General features: G+C 44.1%; 1 protein-coding gene across 8 annotated transcripts in view; it reads left to right on the top strand.

The window, feature by feature from the left end:
- Window positions 1-15,940, top strand: part of LOC147029495 (uncharacterized) — a 174,708-nt gene that overhangs the window by 116,052 nt on the left and 42,716 nt on the right. For all 8 annotated transcript variants that reach the window (XM_085871951.1, XM_085871949.1, XM_085871950.1 and 5 more), the window contains one exon: window positions 5,430-5,531. In XM_085871951.1, the coding sequence (XP_085728077.1) occupies window positions 5,430-5,531 (102 nt within the window). The remainder of the gene's footprint in view (window positions 1-5,429; window positions 5,532-15,940) is intronic.

Raw genomic sequence — 15,940 nt, 5'->3', positions numbered from 1 at the left:
CAGCATTATGTGCCAGGACTATGAACAAATTCAAAATGTATTTCTTTCATATGGCATGCAAAGTAATGAATACACCACCCAATACATGTCCTCCCTAAAACTGCTTTAACAGCTTTGAATATCTCCAAGTTAGCACAGATGAAACACAGACAGGCATGCACAGGCGAGCACAGACAGATAGAGACACATACATACAGGCACACCCCTGATAATTGCAGAGACAGATAGCTGAAGAATTCATTCAGCTTACTGGATCTCAAAACCTATTTGACAAAAAGCCACACAATCATAGACAGCACAAAATTTCCTATCGATATTAAATGAAATTATCATCCAATCTTAATATTTGCTTCTTCTTCTTCTTTCGGCTAGCTCCCGTTAGGGATCGCCACAGCGGATCAACCATCTCCATTTCACTCTATCTCCACATCTTCCATTGACACTCCAACCACCCGCATGTCCGCCCTCACCGTATCCATGAACCTCTTATTTGGCCTTCCTCTTCTCCTCCTGCCTGGCGGCTCCATCTTCAACATCCTTCTCCCGATATACTCCGCTTCCCTCCTGTGCACATGTCCAAACCATCTCAATCTCGCCTCTCTCACTTTGTCTCCAAACCGTCCTACCTGCGCTGTCCCTCTAATATACTCATTTCTTATCATGTCCATCCTCGTCACTCCCAACAAGAATCGCAGCATCTTTTACTCTACCACCTCCAGCTCTGCTTCCTGTCTTTTTGTTAGTGCCACCGCCTCCAAACCATACAAGATAGCTGGTCTCACTACCGTCTTATATACTTAAATATACCAATCAACAGCATATTTTATATGTTACAAACACATAAGTATAGAAAAGCAATATGTGGAATACCATTCTTGACGAAGAGTCCGAAATAATGGATATATTCCTCAGAGGGCTGGCAGAATAGACGAGAAATACACAAAATTGCCTTTGAACTGTCCAGCCTGGGTGTGTGTCGTGCCTTCTTATATACCAATCTTAATATTTGCATGGGACAATTTTAATCGAGAAATTGCGAAGTAATATGTTGAGATTGCAACAATACAAAGAAAATGAGAGCATCTGTCAAAGACTGACAAACGAAAATGCTCTTGCATCGTCAAACCTGGGACATTCACTGAAATCATTTGGAAAGTGCATCAACACTGAGGTCAGTTTCAGATGCTAAGCTGTAAATGTCTTTGTGCATTTGTAGTTTGGAATAGCATTCCAATTTTAATATCTTAAACATAGCAATTTAGGACAACTTAATTGACAACATCATCAAAGATGTGCTTTGAGGAATCTTCTTTTGAATGCATCACATGGCTAAGGGTAGCACATATTGCAGATGTACTGTTGAAGCGATGCCCCCTGTAGGTTCGAGCAGGAATTCTGAATTTAGTCCGAGTGCCTGCAGAAGTTCATGTATTCTCCGTGAAGGCCATAGTGGGATATTTAACGTTCACCACCTAATGCTGGCACACTAGACGCCAAGTTTAACGTCCGTATCAGACACGGCACACACCCAGGCTGGACAGTTCAAAGGCAATTTTGTGTATTTCTCAGCTATTCTGCCAGCCCTCTGAGGAATATATCCATTATTTTGGACTCTTCGTCAAGAATGGTATTCCACATATTGCTTTTCTATACTTATGTGTTTGTAACATATAAAATATGCTGTTGAATGCTAGTTATATTGTTGTGGGGCCGGGTCTCGGTGACGAGCACGACCGCTAGGGGAGCAGTAGAGTCGGCGCAACCGAACACCCGGAATTTAGGTCGTACCTTTCAGATAAATCCGAAAGGTCACGGGTCCCTTTTCGGACCGAACATCGCCAATAGGTCGACCACGTGGGGTAGGGTCAATTGTTAATTTCAATATACCTAATTACTCATGTCGTCAAACGACCGGGGAAATTCACCCTCGGCAGGATCTGCGCGATCCGGGCCGTTACCAAGCTGGATCCGAGTCGTACCCCGAGAGGATTGTACCAGAACCCTGCTGGCCAATTGCACGATTACGGCAACAATGAGGCCTCCTAATTACCGTTTGCAGCACGGCAAACCAATTATACAAAGGACAAGGACGAGCTGGGACATTCAACAAGAGGGGATTTATTTACAATGAGGGGAAGGGAAGCACACAAAGAGCAGTTATCCGAATAAATAAGGGTATCAAATCTACAAGCAATTTAAAAAAAAATTCTACTTAGAGACAGGGCCCACGGACACACACACGCACACACAAATACCCAGAAAGAGATGGACCTCGAGGTCTTTATTGCCCCTTCAGCTCGGAGGGAAGAGAACTTGCTGGCTACCTGGCCGCGTTCGCGTGGCTGGACGACCGCACCTTCCTGGAGCACCAGTCACCAAAGAACGGACCAGGGCAGCCGAACCCAGAGGAGGCGAGACGAGGTGATCTCTCGTGATGAGATGGTCGACCGCTTGTAATAATACGCCAGATGAGACGCCTCGGATGCGTGCGATGCAGTCAGTTGCAGACCCAGACAGAAGCGTGCTCGAGCAGACGGGACGCAATCTTCAATTAATTCCGTCACTTTCTCGGGGCAGGACCGCTCCCCCGTCGCCTGCTCTCATTGGGTGGACGGCGTGTCGCGGCCCTGCCTTCTTGCAAAGGACCGCCCCGGCTTTGGTCTGCTCGTCGCCCATTGGGCGGAAAATGACACATACCCTTATTTGGTGCGCAGCCAGAGCGAAACGCTTCGTGACCATATTTGCTGCGAAATCCACACCGCCTGGGGCATGGAATTCCGCACATGCCCTCGTGCCGGCGAGCGCAGGAAGAGCGCGGACAATGTGGCAAGCAGAGTGTTGTTGTTGTCGTTGTTGTTGGTGATGTAAAAATCCTAACTATAAAATAATTCACAGCGCACGTACAATTAATCACGAATTAAACATAGGACGGGACCCTACCTAGAAACACATACTTACCAATATAACTGATCTATAAGGACTCTGGCTGTTGTGTGCGATGGGTTCCAGATTCGTAACAATATCACCATACTGATGACGTATCAGATTTGCCTTCAGGTGTAACATTGTTTATTTCAGACTGTTCGTCATGGAGATCTTTGCAAAATTTTGACTTTCTGCAGCTTTGCATTTCTGAAATAGAATACAATTTTTTTTTAAAAAAAACTTGGGTTATCACTTCGTTGACGACATCATGTGTGATGAAGCCTCAAAGGAAAAATGTTGTGCGTATTTCAGGAGCCTCACATTGAAGATCTTTGCCACATTTGAGGTGAATCATGCTTAACATTTCAAAGATATACTGGGATAGATTATTTGTACTGAAGCTTTTGTTTCATTTCACAATTTTCTCATTAAAACTTTACGCAAACATATAGCATTAACTAGAACGACACTCGGTAGAGCACGTACCTCCGCCAGGCTGAACAGTTTATGTTTTCACTGATAGGCCTGATCTGGATCTCCACTTGGTTGAATAGGTTTTACTGAAAAATACTTGTGCACATGAAGTTTGAGTTGGGTCACACAGATGCTTCCCCAGCTCACTGAATAATTATTGATCTTCGAGCATCTTAGCAGTGTTTGAATGGAGCAGGATCATGTCTTGGTATTTACACAAGTCATTATGTATAACAAGAGAACTCGTTCTACGTGAATAATTGGTCAGCTTTCAAAACCAACACCAACATTACAGTGTATAAATGCATGACTATGATACACATGATTGTAGAACACATCGCATATATATAATTCATCAGAATATATAATTCAATTGGAATTTTAAAAAGTTTTAAAGGCTGGAGAAATAAAACAAAACAAACCATTGAATTGGAAGTTTACTACCATTGATGCATCTGGGAAACATAGTCTTTTGCACCACCATATTTAACACGTCACATTAGTTATTCTTGCCTGTTGTTTGTGTCCTTTTCTGCACACTCAAACCTGGAACCACAAGATTTCAACAATTCATGACTATACCAAGATTGAACTTTTTTAGTACTTGAGCCGCTTTTTGTATACAAAGTCAAGGTTCATGGAGGAACTGGAACAAAGAATGGATCAGGACATAACAGAATAAAAGCAACAGTAGAAAGAGAGAGGGGGGAAACAGACCAACACCAGGGATGAGGGACAAAATAGAGGGAGACTTGGATAAATAATGGATGTGGGAAAGAATGAGGGATAGGGGAATACCGTACACATAAAGTGGACAAGATTGACCACAGCTGCAAACTCTCAAGAAGAAAAAACTGGAAACTTGGAAAGAGGTAGGCTTGGAGAGGGTTGATGGGGGTAGAAAATATCATCGTTTTGGATGGGGATGTGCTCTCCCAGGATGCTATTTATCACGAGTGTTTGTCTTCCTTCTCTAAGATTTACTATCAACCTGTACATATTTATTAGTCCCCTACTGGTTTCACTGGAGGAGGCTATAGGTTTGCTCTCCGTCTGTCTGTCCGTCTATCTGTCCCATCTGATTTTTCAGACTTCTTTTCCATACTCTTTAACATATTCAACTGAAACTTGGTAGATGGCTTTATTATGATGTCACAGAGAAAGTTTGAGTTTCAGCGCATTTCATCAATTTATCACAGAGTTATGCCCATTTTGGACTTAGAAAATTTTCCTTATATACATATATATATATATATATATATATATATATATATATATATATATATATATATATATATATATATATATATATATATATATATATATATACACACACAACTTTCCAATGGTGCTGCCATCTTTGTCATGAGATTTTAAGTTGCGAGCCCACAACCACAGGTTATTGTCGAATCAGCACACAATGCAGGGGTGCTAACCTGCATTGCTAGTTGGTGACTGGCATGCATATCATCTTCACATGTGATTTGCATCGCTGAAATGCAAAATGGTTTAATCTATTGACTCGCTCTCAGATTTTCACAATGGTTTGAAAGTCCTAGATTTACACAGTGGAAGTTCACTAATGAGTCTCTGACTGACCCTTCACAAAATGTTTAAAGAAGGTCTCAGATAAGTGACATTACCTATCTAAAAGAAAGTCTCTCTCTATCTTGATCAGTTGAGTCTCTTTACTTGTCTGTCTATTTGTTTAGTAATACTAATACAATACCTTTAATTGCCTCGTTGGCCAAAATTGAAACGTTTTTGTTGTCTGTTTCATGCAAATATTGTAATGAACAAAGTTATCTCTGAAATTGTTTCCTGTGCATGGTTAGATCAAAGAAATGTAAAATATGAAAAACAAACATAGGTTTGCAAGCATCTCCACTGCGTAATTTCACATGATTCAGTTGATACATGACGATCTTAAAAGGATGGTAAACAAAAAGGTGATGATAAGTTTTTTTCATTCTTTCACTGCAATGTGAAATATTGCTTCTGAACTGCTCTAAGTACCTATCTTCTGGCAGGTCTGGTCCACAGCGAAGTGCAAGTAGTCGAAGTTGGAGCAGCCGGAGTCGGAGATCTTGGTCAAATTGTTCCAGTTATTCTGGCAACAGATGCAATCAGCGGTAGGTATTATGATTGCAATCTGGCATGCAGTTAACGATGAATAAAGCTACTGATACTGATAAGAACAATGCAATCATGCCAAATGGTATGGTCTGGATAACACATTTTACCACAACATTGATAGAAGTGCAGTGGCATAAAATGATTATGTGAAAGCACGTCGGTCTTACCAAAAGTTTATCAACAGCTACAAGCAATTTGGTAACTAAACAATCTATGCAATCAACTTGAGTGCCCAAAAGGAAACTCCCAAAAAAGAGAGAAATCCAATTGTTACATTGAAAGACGATGGGGTTGAATAAACGTATGCAGAAAAAAATAACGTATGCTTATTACTGATAGCCGATCAGCCTGGGGGGTTGGTCGGTATCAAATTGGGGGAGAATGCTCATAGTGATTTTTGGGATGGTGTAGACCCCTAGAGTGAGAAAATATGTGATAGCATTGTGGCAGTGGCAGCTTTATGGGAGTTATCCCCCTTTTTCCAAAATGGCCACCAAATGCTCAATACCCTATATATATATATATAGCAGATTTTAGACCACCTTGAGCAGTGATACTGGTGTCTACGACTAGGTTTGAGGGGTCAGATATATCATTTCTGTATCATTGACGGCAAACAGTACAATCGTGCTCTCAGGGTCCACAAGCGCATCTATGAAGCTTTGATGAGACTGGCATGGACAGAGTTTACACTATGGGTAGACAGCAACGAGAAGAAGAGCGCTGTGATCAAATCGTGTGTAGACAAAGTGAACGACGTAGCTGATGATCTCAACCAACATAACTTCAGTGATCTCCTCGACAGTCCACAATTATTAGAGTTGATGATCCTGTGGAGAGCCTTCACGGAACACCTCCGCCACAACAATGGGGAGCTATCGGGATATTGGATGTCATGCATAGACATGGTAGAGCACGTGATACTTGGCCTTCTGCGTGCTTCTCGTGAGGACAACTGGGATTTGCACATCAATGCCATTAGAACTTTGATCCCATGGTGTTTTGCCTATGATAAGGTCAACTATGCCAGGTACCTGTCTGCATACTTTGCTCAGATGACAAATCTTCCCGAGAAGAATCCTGATGTACATAGAGCCTTCCAGGAAGGTCATTTCTCGGTGCAAAGGTCCAGCAATAATCCCTTTGGCCGGATACCTGTAGATCAGACAATTGAGGTTATGGTGAACAAGGACACTCAGACTCCTGGAGGCATGTCACGGTTCAGCCTAAAAGCAGGAGCCATCAAAAGGTACTACATAACAGCAGAGTACCGCAGTGCATTTCTTGGACACTTAAGAGACATGGTGCATGGTAACCAATCAGAACTCAACCATGCTGATCTACAGCAGCTCAGAATCCAAAAAGATGAGGAAACAGTGTCGGCAGTCGTCAGCCTCATTCAAGCCTGGGTCAACCCATTCTCAGAGAAGCAAGACCTCATAAGCATTTCTACTGCAAAATTGGCACCCAGAGACATTGCCTCTGACCTGATGAAGGCATGTGATATTGGAGAGCAGAGTTATGCCACTTTCCAGAACGAGAGACTGGAGAACGACCCATCAGCAAAATCATTTCATGATCCGATGAAAACTAACAAGCTGAAGACATTCACAAATATGTGTAAGAAGAAGGTAGTGAAAACAAGTGGGAAGGACATAATCTTGAAAGCTGACCGGTCTCTGTTTGGTTGCATCATTGTGATGGCACAAGGGCGCAATCTCACGATGGAGGACATCCTCTCTCACCCCTTGGGACCACTACCCTGGGCTCTCTCTTCCCCAAACGGATTACTCAGGAAAACAAACAAAGCTTCCTTAGCCACTACTTTGCAGAAGAATGTGACAGTAGCAGACCAACTCCCACAAAATCCGGCTTCTGTGGTCGATGGAATGAACTTAGTTCAAAGAGTAAAGGATAATCAAGCTATGTTTGGAGATATTGCCACTACAATACTGTCTATGGCATTGCGTGAAGGAAGTAAAAGTACCAGAATAGATGTTGTGTTCGACACATATCGAGAGAATTCTATCAAGAACAGTGAGAGATTGGCACGAGGTGAAGAGACTGGACACCAGCTGCAGGGTATCACAAGCGCACAGATTGTGAGGCAATGGAGAAGTTTCCTGACAGGAATAACTAACAAAACCAGTCTGATTAGCTTCATTGTCAGTGAATGGAGGAAGCCAGTGTGCAGAGAAAAACTACATGAGAAGATTCTGTATGTAACTGTAGATGACAAATGCTGCAGAATTACATCACAGGGCAGTGAAGAGGTACCAGATCTCCAGTGCCAGCAGGAGGAAGCAGATGGGCGCCTACTTTTCCATGCTGTCCATGCTGCTAGATAGGGCAACCAGGCTGTAGTGATATGCGCAGAGGACACAGATGTCTTTATCATGTGTTTGGCATTCCATGACAAGATAGGAGCTCTGTTATTCCAGAAATGTGGAACTAGAACCAGAACTAGATTAGTTGACATCGGGAAAGTCGCTGCCACTGTCAGCATAGATGTCTGCAGAGCTCTTATTGGTATACATGCATACACTGGATGTGACACTACCAGTGCTTTCGTAGGTAAAGGGAAGGCAAGTGCTCTAAAATTAGTGACCAACAACAGGGAAATTAAGAACACATTCACAGAGTTGGGCCAGGAATGGGACCTCTCCTCAGAACTGATGAACAAACTAGAGTGTGTCACATGTCTCCTCTATGGCCCCAAAGCAGCATTCACCAAGGTCAATGATCTCAGGTACAACTTGTTCTGTGTTAAGAAAGGTGAGATAGAGAGTCATCAGCTTCCACCCTGCAGGGGCTGCTTAGTCAAACATGCACAAAGGGCAAACTACCAGGCTGGAATATGGAGAAGATGTCTTGAGCAAGACCCAGGTGTACCAAGTCCCATTGGCAGAGGGTGGAAAATTGACATGGATGGAGCCGAGAAATTAATGGTAGTGGATTGGATGGATGGTCAGCCAGCACCTGAGGCTATCTTGGCCCTACTGGCCTGCAAATGTTCAAGGAAGTGTACGCTGCCAAATTGTGTATGTCTGGCAAATGGACTTAAGTGCACTGATATGTGCAAACTGTCAGACTGCGAGAATCGGTCATCAGATGATGTGGAGAGTACGGACCAGGATGACGATGTGGATGCCGATGAACAGTAATTATTGACAGTAAATGATGAGTATTAGAGTCATCATGTACATTTCACTACAGTTGGATATATCATTTCTGTATTTACCTAAAATATTGGAAATGTACACCAAAATCACTGTCGTAACTGTTCTAGGACCTTAAACGCGGTCATTTAAATATGTGTCTGCAGCCATTTTGGCGGCCATCTTGAATTTTAATATTAAGGTTGTATGCAATATTTTAGGTAAATACAGAAATGATATATCTGACCCCTCAAACCTAGTCGTAGACACCAGTATCACTGCTCTAGGTGGTCTAAAATCTGCTATATATAGGGTATTGAGCATTTGGCGGCCATTTTGGAAAAAGGGGGATAACTCCCATAAAGTTGCCACCGCCACAATGCTATCGCATGTTTTCCAACTCTCGGGGTTATACCTTCATAAAAAAAAACACTATGAGCATTCTCCCCTAATTTGATACCGGTGACCAAAATTTCGGACCGGGGCTGATCGGCTATGAGTGTATGTTAATTGATAAAATGGAGTACGGGTATCCTTTGATTTATGTTTTTTCACGCTAACGAAACGAGCTTTTTATGGCATGTTTTTCGATTAACATTCCCATTTTTCGCGAGAACAAAATTCAAATACTTCCAGTACGGTAGACCACTATGGAGGAAATTCCTAATAGTGCTTCACTCCTTTCGTGAACATCATCACAGTGAACTTTAGTGAAAGTATGACGCATCTTGCGCAGCATCAAGCATCAGTTTACCTTTGTTCACCATCTTGTGCCTCACCATTGTGAAGTGCTCCATCATTTAAAATCGGCCGTAATCTCACTCATCCCTTAAGATGATTAGCAAGAGACCTTCCTCAAACTCAATTGCTGTCCCAGCAAAACGTTCTCGCCAGGCTATAACACGCATTTGAAGATCGACATAATATAATGTAATGAGAAGGGTGAGAAACTAACCATCGTTTCCCGTTTGTCTTGAGTTAAGTATCACTGCTCCTTAAAAAGTATCACACCTTAAAAAAGTTAAGGGTTTTGGATTTATATAGCATTAAGTAGGATGTTTGTTTTTTTTTAATGCAAATGTCTATTTCAGCTTTTTTTTCATGTTATTTGTAACAGAATTATTCTTACGTTATTGTGAAAGAAAACATTATGTGAGAGAAGCCAATAATTTTGGGTCAGGAATGCACCCCTATTTGTTTACCTTTAAAATGATTGGAAAAGCGTTTTTGATTTACGGGTTTTTTTAGGTTTTCATTGCGTTCTCGAGGAATGCATCCCTTTCCAAAATTGAAGGATACCTGTATTCAGAACTGATATAAATGTGGCTACTAAATAAAGAAAATGTGCAACGTTTTTCTTTTCGTTGTGAAGAAGATTTGAAATCTGCGTGCAAATGATGTGCAGAAAATAAAATAACAAAACGAGAAGGGCACTCGGTAGAGCGCATACCTCTGCCACATAATGCCTGATCCACGAGTACATATCGGGCCCAACACATTTTTGAAATATCATGCCATACAGTATCATATCGTTTTTGGCCCTATCTCTCAATGGTGAAGAATCACTTTAGAAATTAAATAATTATTGTATCCAGATCCAGATTCAGATCTTCACCAAAATCGAATCAATTCGTCCTTGTCACATACCCAACCTGTCCACCAAGTTTAATCCAAATCCGTTCACAACTTTTTGAGACATCATGCTATATATAATTTTTAGCCCTATCTCTCAATGCTGAAGAATCACTTTTAAAAAGTATCAGATCCGGATCCAGATCGTCACCAAAATTGAATCAATTCTTCCGTGTCACACACCCAAGGTGACCACCAAGTTTCATCCAAATCCGTTCACAATTTTTTGAGATATCGTGCTATATATCGTTTTTGGCCCTATCTCTCAATGGTGAAGAATCACTTTAAAAATTCTAGTAGTCGGATCTGGATCCGGATCTTCACCAAAATCTCATCAGTTCGTCCTTGTCACACACCGAACCTGTCCACAAAATTTCATCTGGATCCGTCCACAACAGTCTTCAGCAGTCTTCATCACAAGCAAATGCATATTAGACTGGTATTCAAGAAATTGGACATGGATTAGTCCAAATAGAGGAACTAAAAATGAGAAAGATTTCAACAACTAAAAGTTTAAGTTTAAGCAAGATTTTGCAACCAGACTCGGTGGTGAAATGGTTAGAGCGTCTGCTCTGAGTCTGTGAGGTCATTGGATCAAACTCTGGCCGAGTCATACCAAAGACTTCAAAAATGGTATGTGCTGCTTCCTTGAAACACAGAAACGAGTTGGAACATTTAACAAAAGGGATATTTATTGATAATGGGGCAGGGGAGCATGCAAGAAGGCAGAGTTAACCGAATAAAAGGAATGCCATTTACACACACGGCACTTAAATGTTTATACTTATAAGACGGGCCCACACACAGACACACACCCCCCAAAAAGAAATGGTGGCCGTGGCCTTTATTGATACCCCCAGCTCGGAAGGAAGGTGAGCTGGAGGTAAGAATCTAGCTTGGACCTTCCTGCTTCGTGCGGTTCTTGACGATCTGGCCTGGCGGGACTCGAACCCGCAACACGATGCCGCTCCAAGTACCAGGTACGGAGGGTAGCGTCAGGCGCTGGCACGCTCCACCGGCAAAACAGGCGACGAGGAAGGCAAAGCAAGTCAGCTAGCTAGGCAGGCAGGCAAGCGATTCTCCTTCGGCTCGCAGGCAGGCGATGCATGGCGGGAAGACTCCCTCACCAGGTCGCCCCCACACAATTATCCCTTTTTCTTGACAGGTGGAAAGGATCCGTCTCGTGTCATTCCCCTCCTCATTGGACAGGCGTGTCGGGCGATCTCCCGGACGTCCGAGATTGGTCGGAGGGGGGGGGGTGGGGGGGTGCTCATGTCTCCACCCCTCGACCAAGAAGTCGAGCAGCAATATGTTGCGTTGGCTCCCCATTGGCCGATAGGCGACAGACGTGCTCGCACGCCTCCGATTGGCTGAGAGGGGCGCCATGCCCGTATTTGGAGCGAAATCCAAGATGCCAACATCCAAATAAACCCAGCCTGGCACATTGCACTCCGCCCACGGTTGTGCTTGACACGCATGCGTGTGGGAAAGGCCGATGGTGAAGAAGCGAAGTTGGGCGTTGTTGTTGTTGAAGTTTAAAATGTAAAAATCCTAACTATAAAATAACTCGGCGCGCGTACAATTAATCACCCATTAAACATGACAGAACCCTAACTAGAAACACATACTTACCAATATAGCTGATCTATAAGGACCTGCCTGTTGTGTGCAGTAAGCTTCCAAATTCGCAACAGTACTACTGCCTGCATTTGCTGCACCCTCACCTTCACCACTGCCTGCATTGACCACATCTTCACCACTGCCTGCATTGACCACATCTTCACCACTGCCTGCATTGACCACACCTTCACCACTGCCTGCATTGACCACATCTTCACCACTGCCTGCATTTACCACACCTTCACCACTGCCTGCATTGACCACATCTTCACCACTGCCTGCATTGACCACACCTTCACCACTGCCTGCATTGACCACACCTTCACCACTGCCTGCGTTGACCACACCTTCACCACTGCCTGCGTTGACCACACCTTCACCACTGCCTGCGTTGACCACACCTTCACCACTGCCTGCGTTGACCACACCTTCACCACTGCCTGCGTTGACCACACCTTCACCACTGCCTGCGTTGACCACACCTTCACCACTGCCTGCATTGACCACACCTTCACCACTGCCTGCATTGACCACACTTTCACCACTGCCTCCATAGACCACACCTTCACCACTGCCTGCATAGACCACACCTTCACCACTGCCTGCATAGACCACACCATCACCACTGCCTGCGTTGACCACACCTTCACCACTGCCTGCATTGACCACACCTTCACCACTGCCTGCATTGACCACACCTTCACCACTGCTTGCATTGACCACACCTTCACCACTGCCTGCATAGACCACACCTTCACCACTGCCTGCATTGACCACACCTTCACCACTGCCTGCATTGACCACACCTTCACCACTGCTTGCATTGACCACACCTTCACCACTGCCTGCATTGACCACACCTTCACCACTGCCTGCATTGACCACACCTTCACCACTGCTGCCATTCACTCTCCCTTCATCACTCCCAATCAATGCGAACTCCATCCACAAACGTAACCCACTTTAATCTTCAAATTGTTCACACTCCATTACCTCTTACAATGTAGCTATCTAAACATTCCTTCAACAATTCTGGAACAATCATCACGTGTGAAATTTGACATACTTCCTACAGCAAAGACTACCCCTTTGACTGCCAACATTCCTGATACTGCCAACATCATGATCAAATATTTATGACACTATTTATCATCTTCCTCTCTATTCTCTTCGTTTCCATTTCACTCATTTCCTCTGCCACCGAAGGTTGAAGGAGGTTATGTTTTCACCCAGTCTGTCTGTTTGTTACTTGCGAAAATCAAACTTTTCAGGTATATTGGTTGATCTTGTGCATTGCTCTGACTGTGTGTGTGTGTGTGTGTGTGTGTGTGTGTGTGTGTGTGTGTGTGTGTGTGTGTGTGTGTGTGTGTGTGTGTGTGTGTGTGTGTGTGTGTGTGTGTGTGTGTGTGTGTGTGTGTGTGTGTGTGTGTGTGTGTGTGTGTGTGTGTGTTACTTGGCAATTTTTTTTTTTTTTAAAGAATGTTCATCGCTTCCATTTGTTTGTCTGTCTGCTCACTTTTAATTGCCTACAGGTCACAATTTTAAACCAATTTTCACCAAATGGTGGAGTCTGTGGTCTGACAGATTCCTATTTATTTTTGAGGTCAAAAGGTCATTTGCCAAAGGTCAACAACTTTTTCAGATTTCCAAAATCCTCAATTTTCATCCGATTGACTTCAAATTTGAAGAGGATTTGCATATCAGGTCACTGAATTCAACCACCAACTATGTTTGAGGTCAACATAGACCAAAACGTCAAAATAAGGCAAAAGGTCAACATGGGCAAACTTTATAAAATCCTCAATTTTAATACGATTAACTTGAAATTTCAAGATCATTTGCATATCAGGTCACTGAATTCAACTGCCTATTATTTTTGAGGTCAACATAGGCTAAAAGGTCAACAAAGGACAAAAAAAATTTAATTGTAAATTTTCATCCGATTGACAATGGGCGAAGGAGCTCCTTGTGAACAAACGACCATCCATATCTAGTGCCCAACTGTATTTTGCGGATGTCCCCCTGCAGTTGGGTTACTTTTTTAGGTGGTTGGTGGCAGGACTTACACTCCGGCCACCGTAAAATCCTTCATTCCACAAAACACAAGAAAAACGCAAAGGAAATTGAAAACCCACTTGGTGGGAGTAGGTTCTGTGCAGCTGATCCTCCGCAGGGCAGCTCACTGGATGACGGGATTGGGGCAAAGCCTTTGGGACGTCCACTCTTTGATGATAGGAGGAAAACTACGGGGTAACCTTCCTGGGTCAGATTGCGGTAGTGTGTGCTGGGGGATGCTAAGGTGTCGTCCATCAGACAGCGGTCTCCATGGGTTAACCTGAGGCGGTCCCTTCAGGTGGGTGCCTGGAATGTCCTATCCCAAAGAAAGGATGATACCTGTGTCTGTTATCATCTGAGCTCAACCGTTTGAACATCGGTATTGCAGCACTCTCTGAGGTTCAGAAACCAGATAGTGGCAAGATCTTGGTGGGTGGTTACACCTACTAATGGTCTGGTCGCTCTGATGGTTGCCATGCCCAAGGAGTTGCTGTGGCTGTGTCAAATAAGCTGACTCCAATGATTATAATTGAGGTAACACCGGTCAAGGAGCGTATTGTGAGACTGAGGATCCGTCACTCCTTGGGTGTCATTTCCCTGGTCTCTTTATATGCTCCGACTGAGGTGAGTGATCTCACCGTGAAGGATGCATTCTATGCCATGCTCGAGTCTGTGGTTGATCAGTGCCCCAGGCGATATGCACTTCTGGTCTTGGGGGATTTCAATGCATCGATTGGAACTGATTGAGATGGTTATGAGACATGTGTTGGTCCCCATGGGTCTGGAACTGTCAACCAGAATATCACCAAGTTCCTTGACTTTGCAAGAAGTCATGGACTTGAGGTGGCTGGTTCATGCTTTCAGCACCCATAGGCTCATTCGCTGTACTTGGGATTCCAACGTTGCTGGTGTGGCAAAGGAGATTGACCATGTGCTCGTTGGTGGTCGCTGGAGGATGATCCAGAACTGCAGGGTCCACCAGAGTGCTCAGTTCCTCAATGCCGATTACAGGCTTGTGGTAGCGACTCCGAAGTTGCAGCTTAAATCCAAGAGAATGGTACCACCCCAGCCTCGGCTGGATGTTGGCAAGCTCAAGGAGGAGTTGGGTAGCTGAGGAGTTTGTGAACAGGCTGAGTGAGGATTTTGGGGGTTTGGGTGCTTTGGGGAATCCTGAAGAGTTGTGGAGTGCCTTCAAGACAACCATCCTTGATGTTGCTGGTGGATGTCTTGGAAGTCACCGTTGGGCGAAGAATAATTTTGTCTCTCAAGAGACACTGGATACTACTGAGCAGTATCGCAGGGCCAGGCTTAATAGCAGAGCTGGGCTGTTCAGGGAGTTGAGGCGTAAAACTCCACGTGCGCTGAGGGTGGACAAGGAGGCCTATGTGCGAGGAATCTGTGAGGGGATAGAACATCACCTGTGGTCAAGTGATTAAAAACCTTGCTTTCAGGGGAATTTGCGCCTTGCGTTCCTCCAAGCCCATCTAATCCCTCGGTGTAATGCAGTTAGAGCGAAGAGTGGTGGGCTCTTGACAGAGGAGTCCAAAGTGAAGACCGCTGGGCCAGTTACTTTGAGCGGCTATACCAGGCTGTTCCACCAGCTGTTGAGTTGGAAGTCAGGAGTGCAACTATCCCTTTTGCTGACCATCCAATCAACTGTGACCTCCTTTTGTTTGTAGAAACACAGGCTGTGATGAACCGGTTGAAATAGGATAAAGCTCTTGGGATCTGTGGCATCCATGCTGAACTTCTCGAGGCTGGTGGAAATGCTGTACTCGTGTCGTTGCATGCAGTTCAGTGCTCTGAATGGAACACAGGCATCATCCCAACTGATTGGAAGAGGGGCTTTGTTGTCCCTCTCTGGAAAGGGAAGGGTGATCGCCAGGACTGCAACAACTACCGAAGGGTGACGCTGCTCTCAGTGCCGGGCAAGGTCTTTG

The sequence above is a fragment of the Eptatretus burgeri genome, chromosome 3 (genome assembly GCF_056783735.1).
Source record: "Eptatretus burgeri isolate ZD-2024b chromosome 3, Ebu_testis_v1, whole genome shotgun sequence".
In the NCBI taxonomy this organism is placed as follows: domain Eukaryota; kingdom Metazoa; phylum Chordata; class Myxini; order Myxiniformes; family Myxinidae; genus Eptatretus; species Eptatretus burgeri.
The sequence above is the reverse complement of the archived record's forward strand: the minus strand, read 5'-3'. Positions and strand labels throughout refer to the sequence as shown.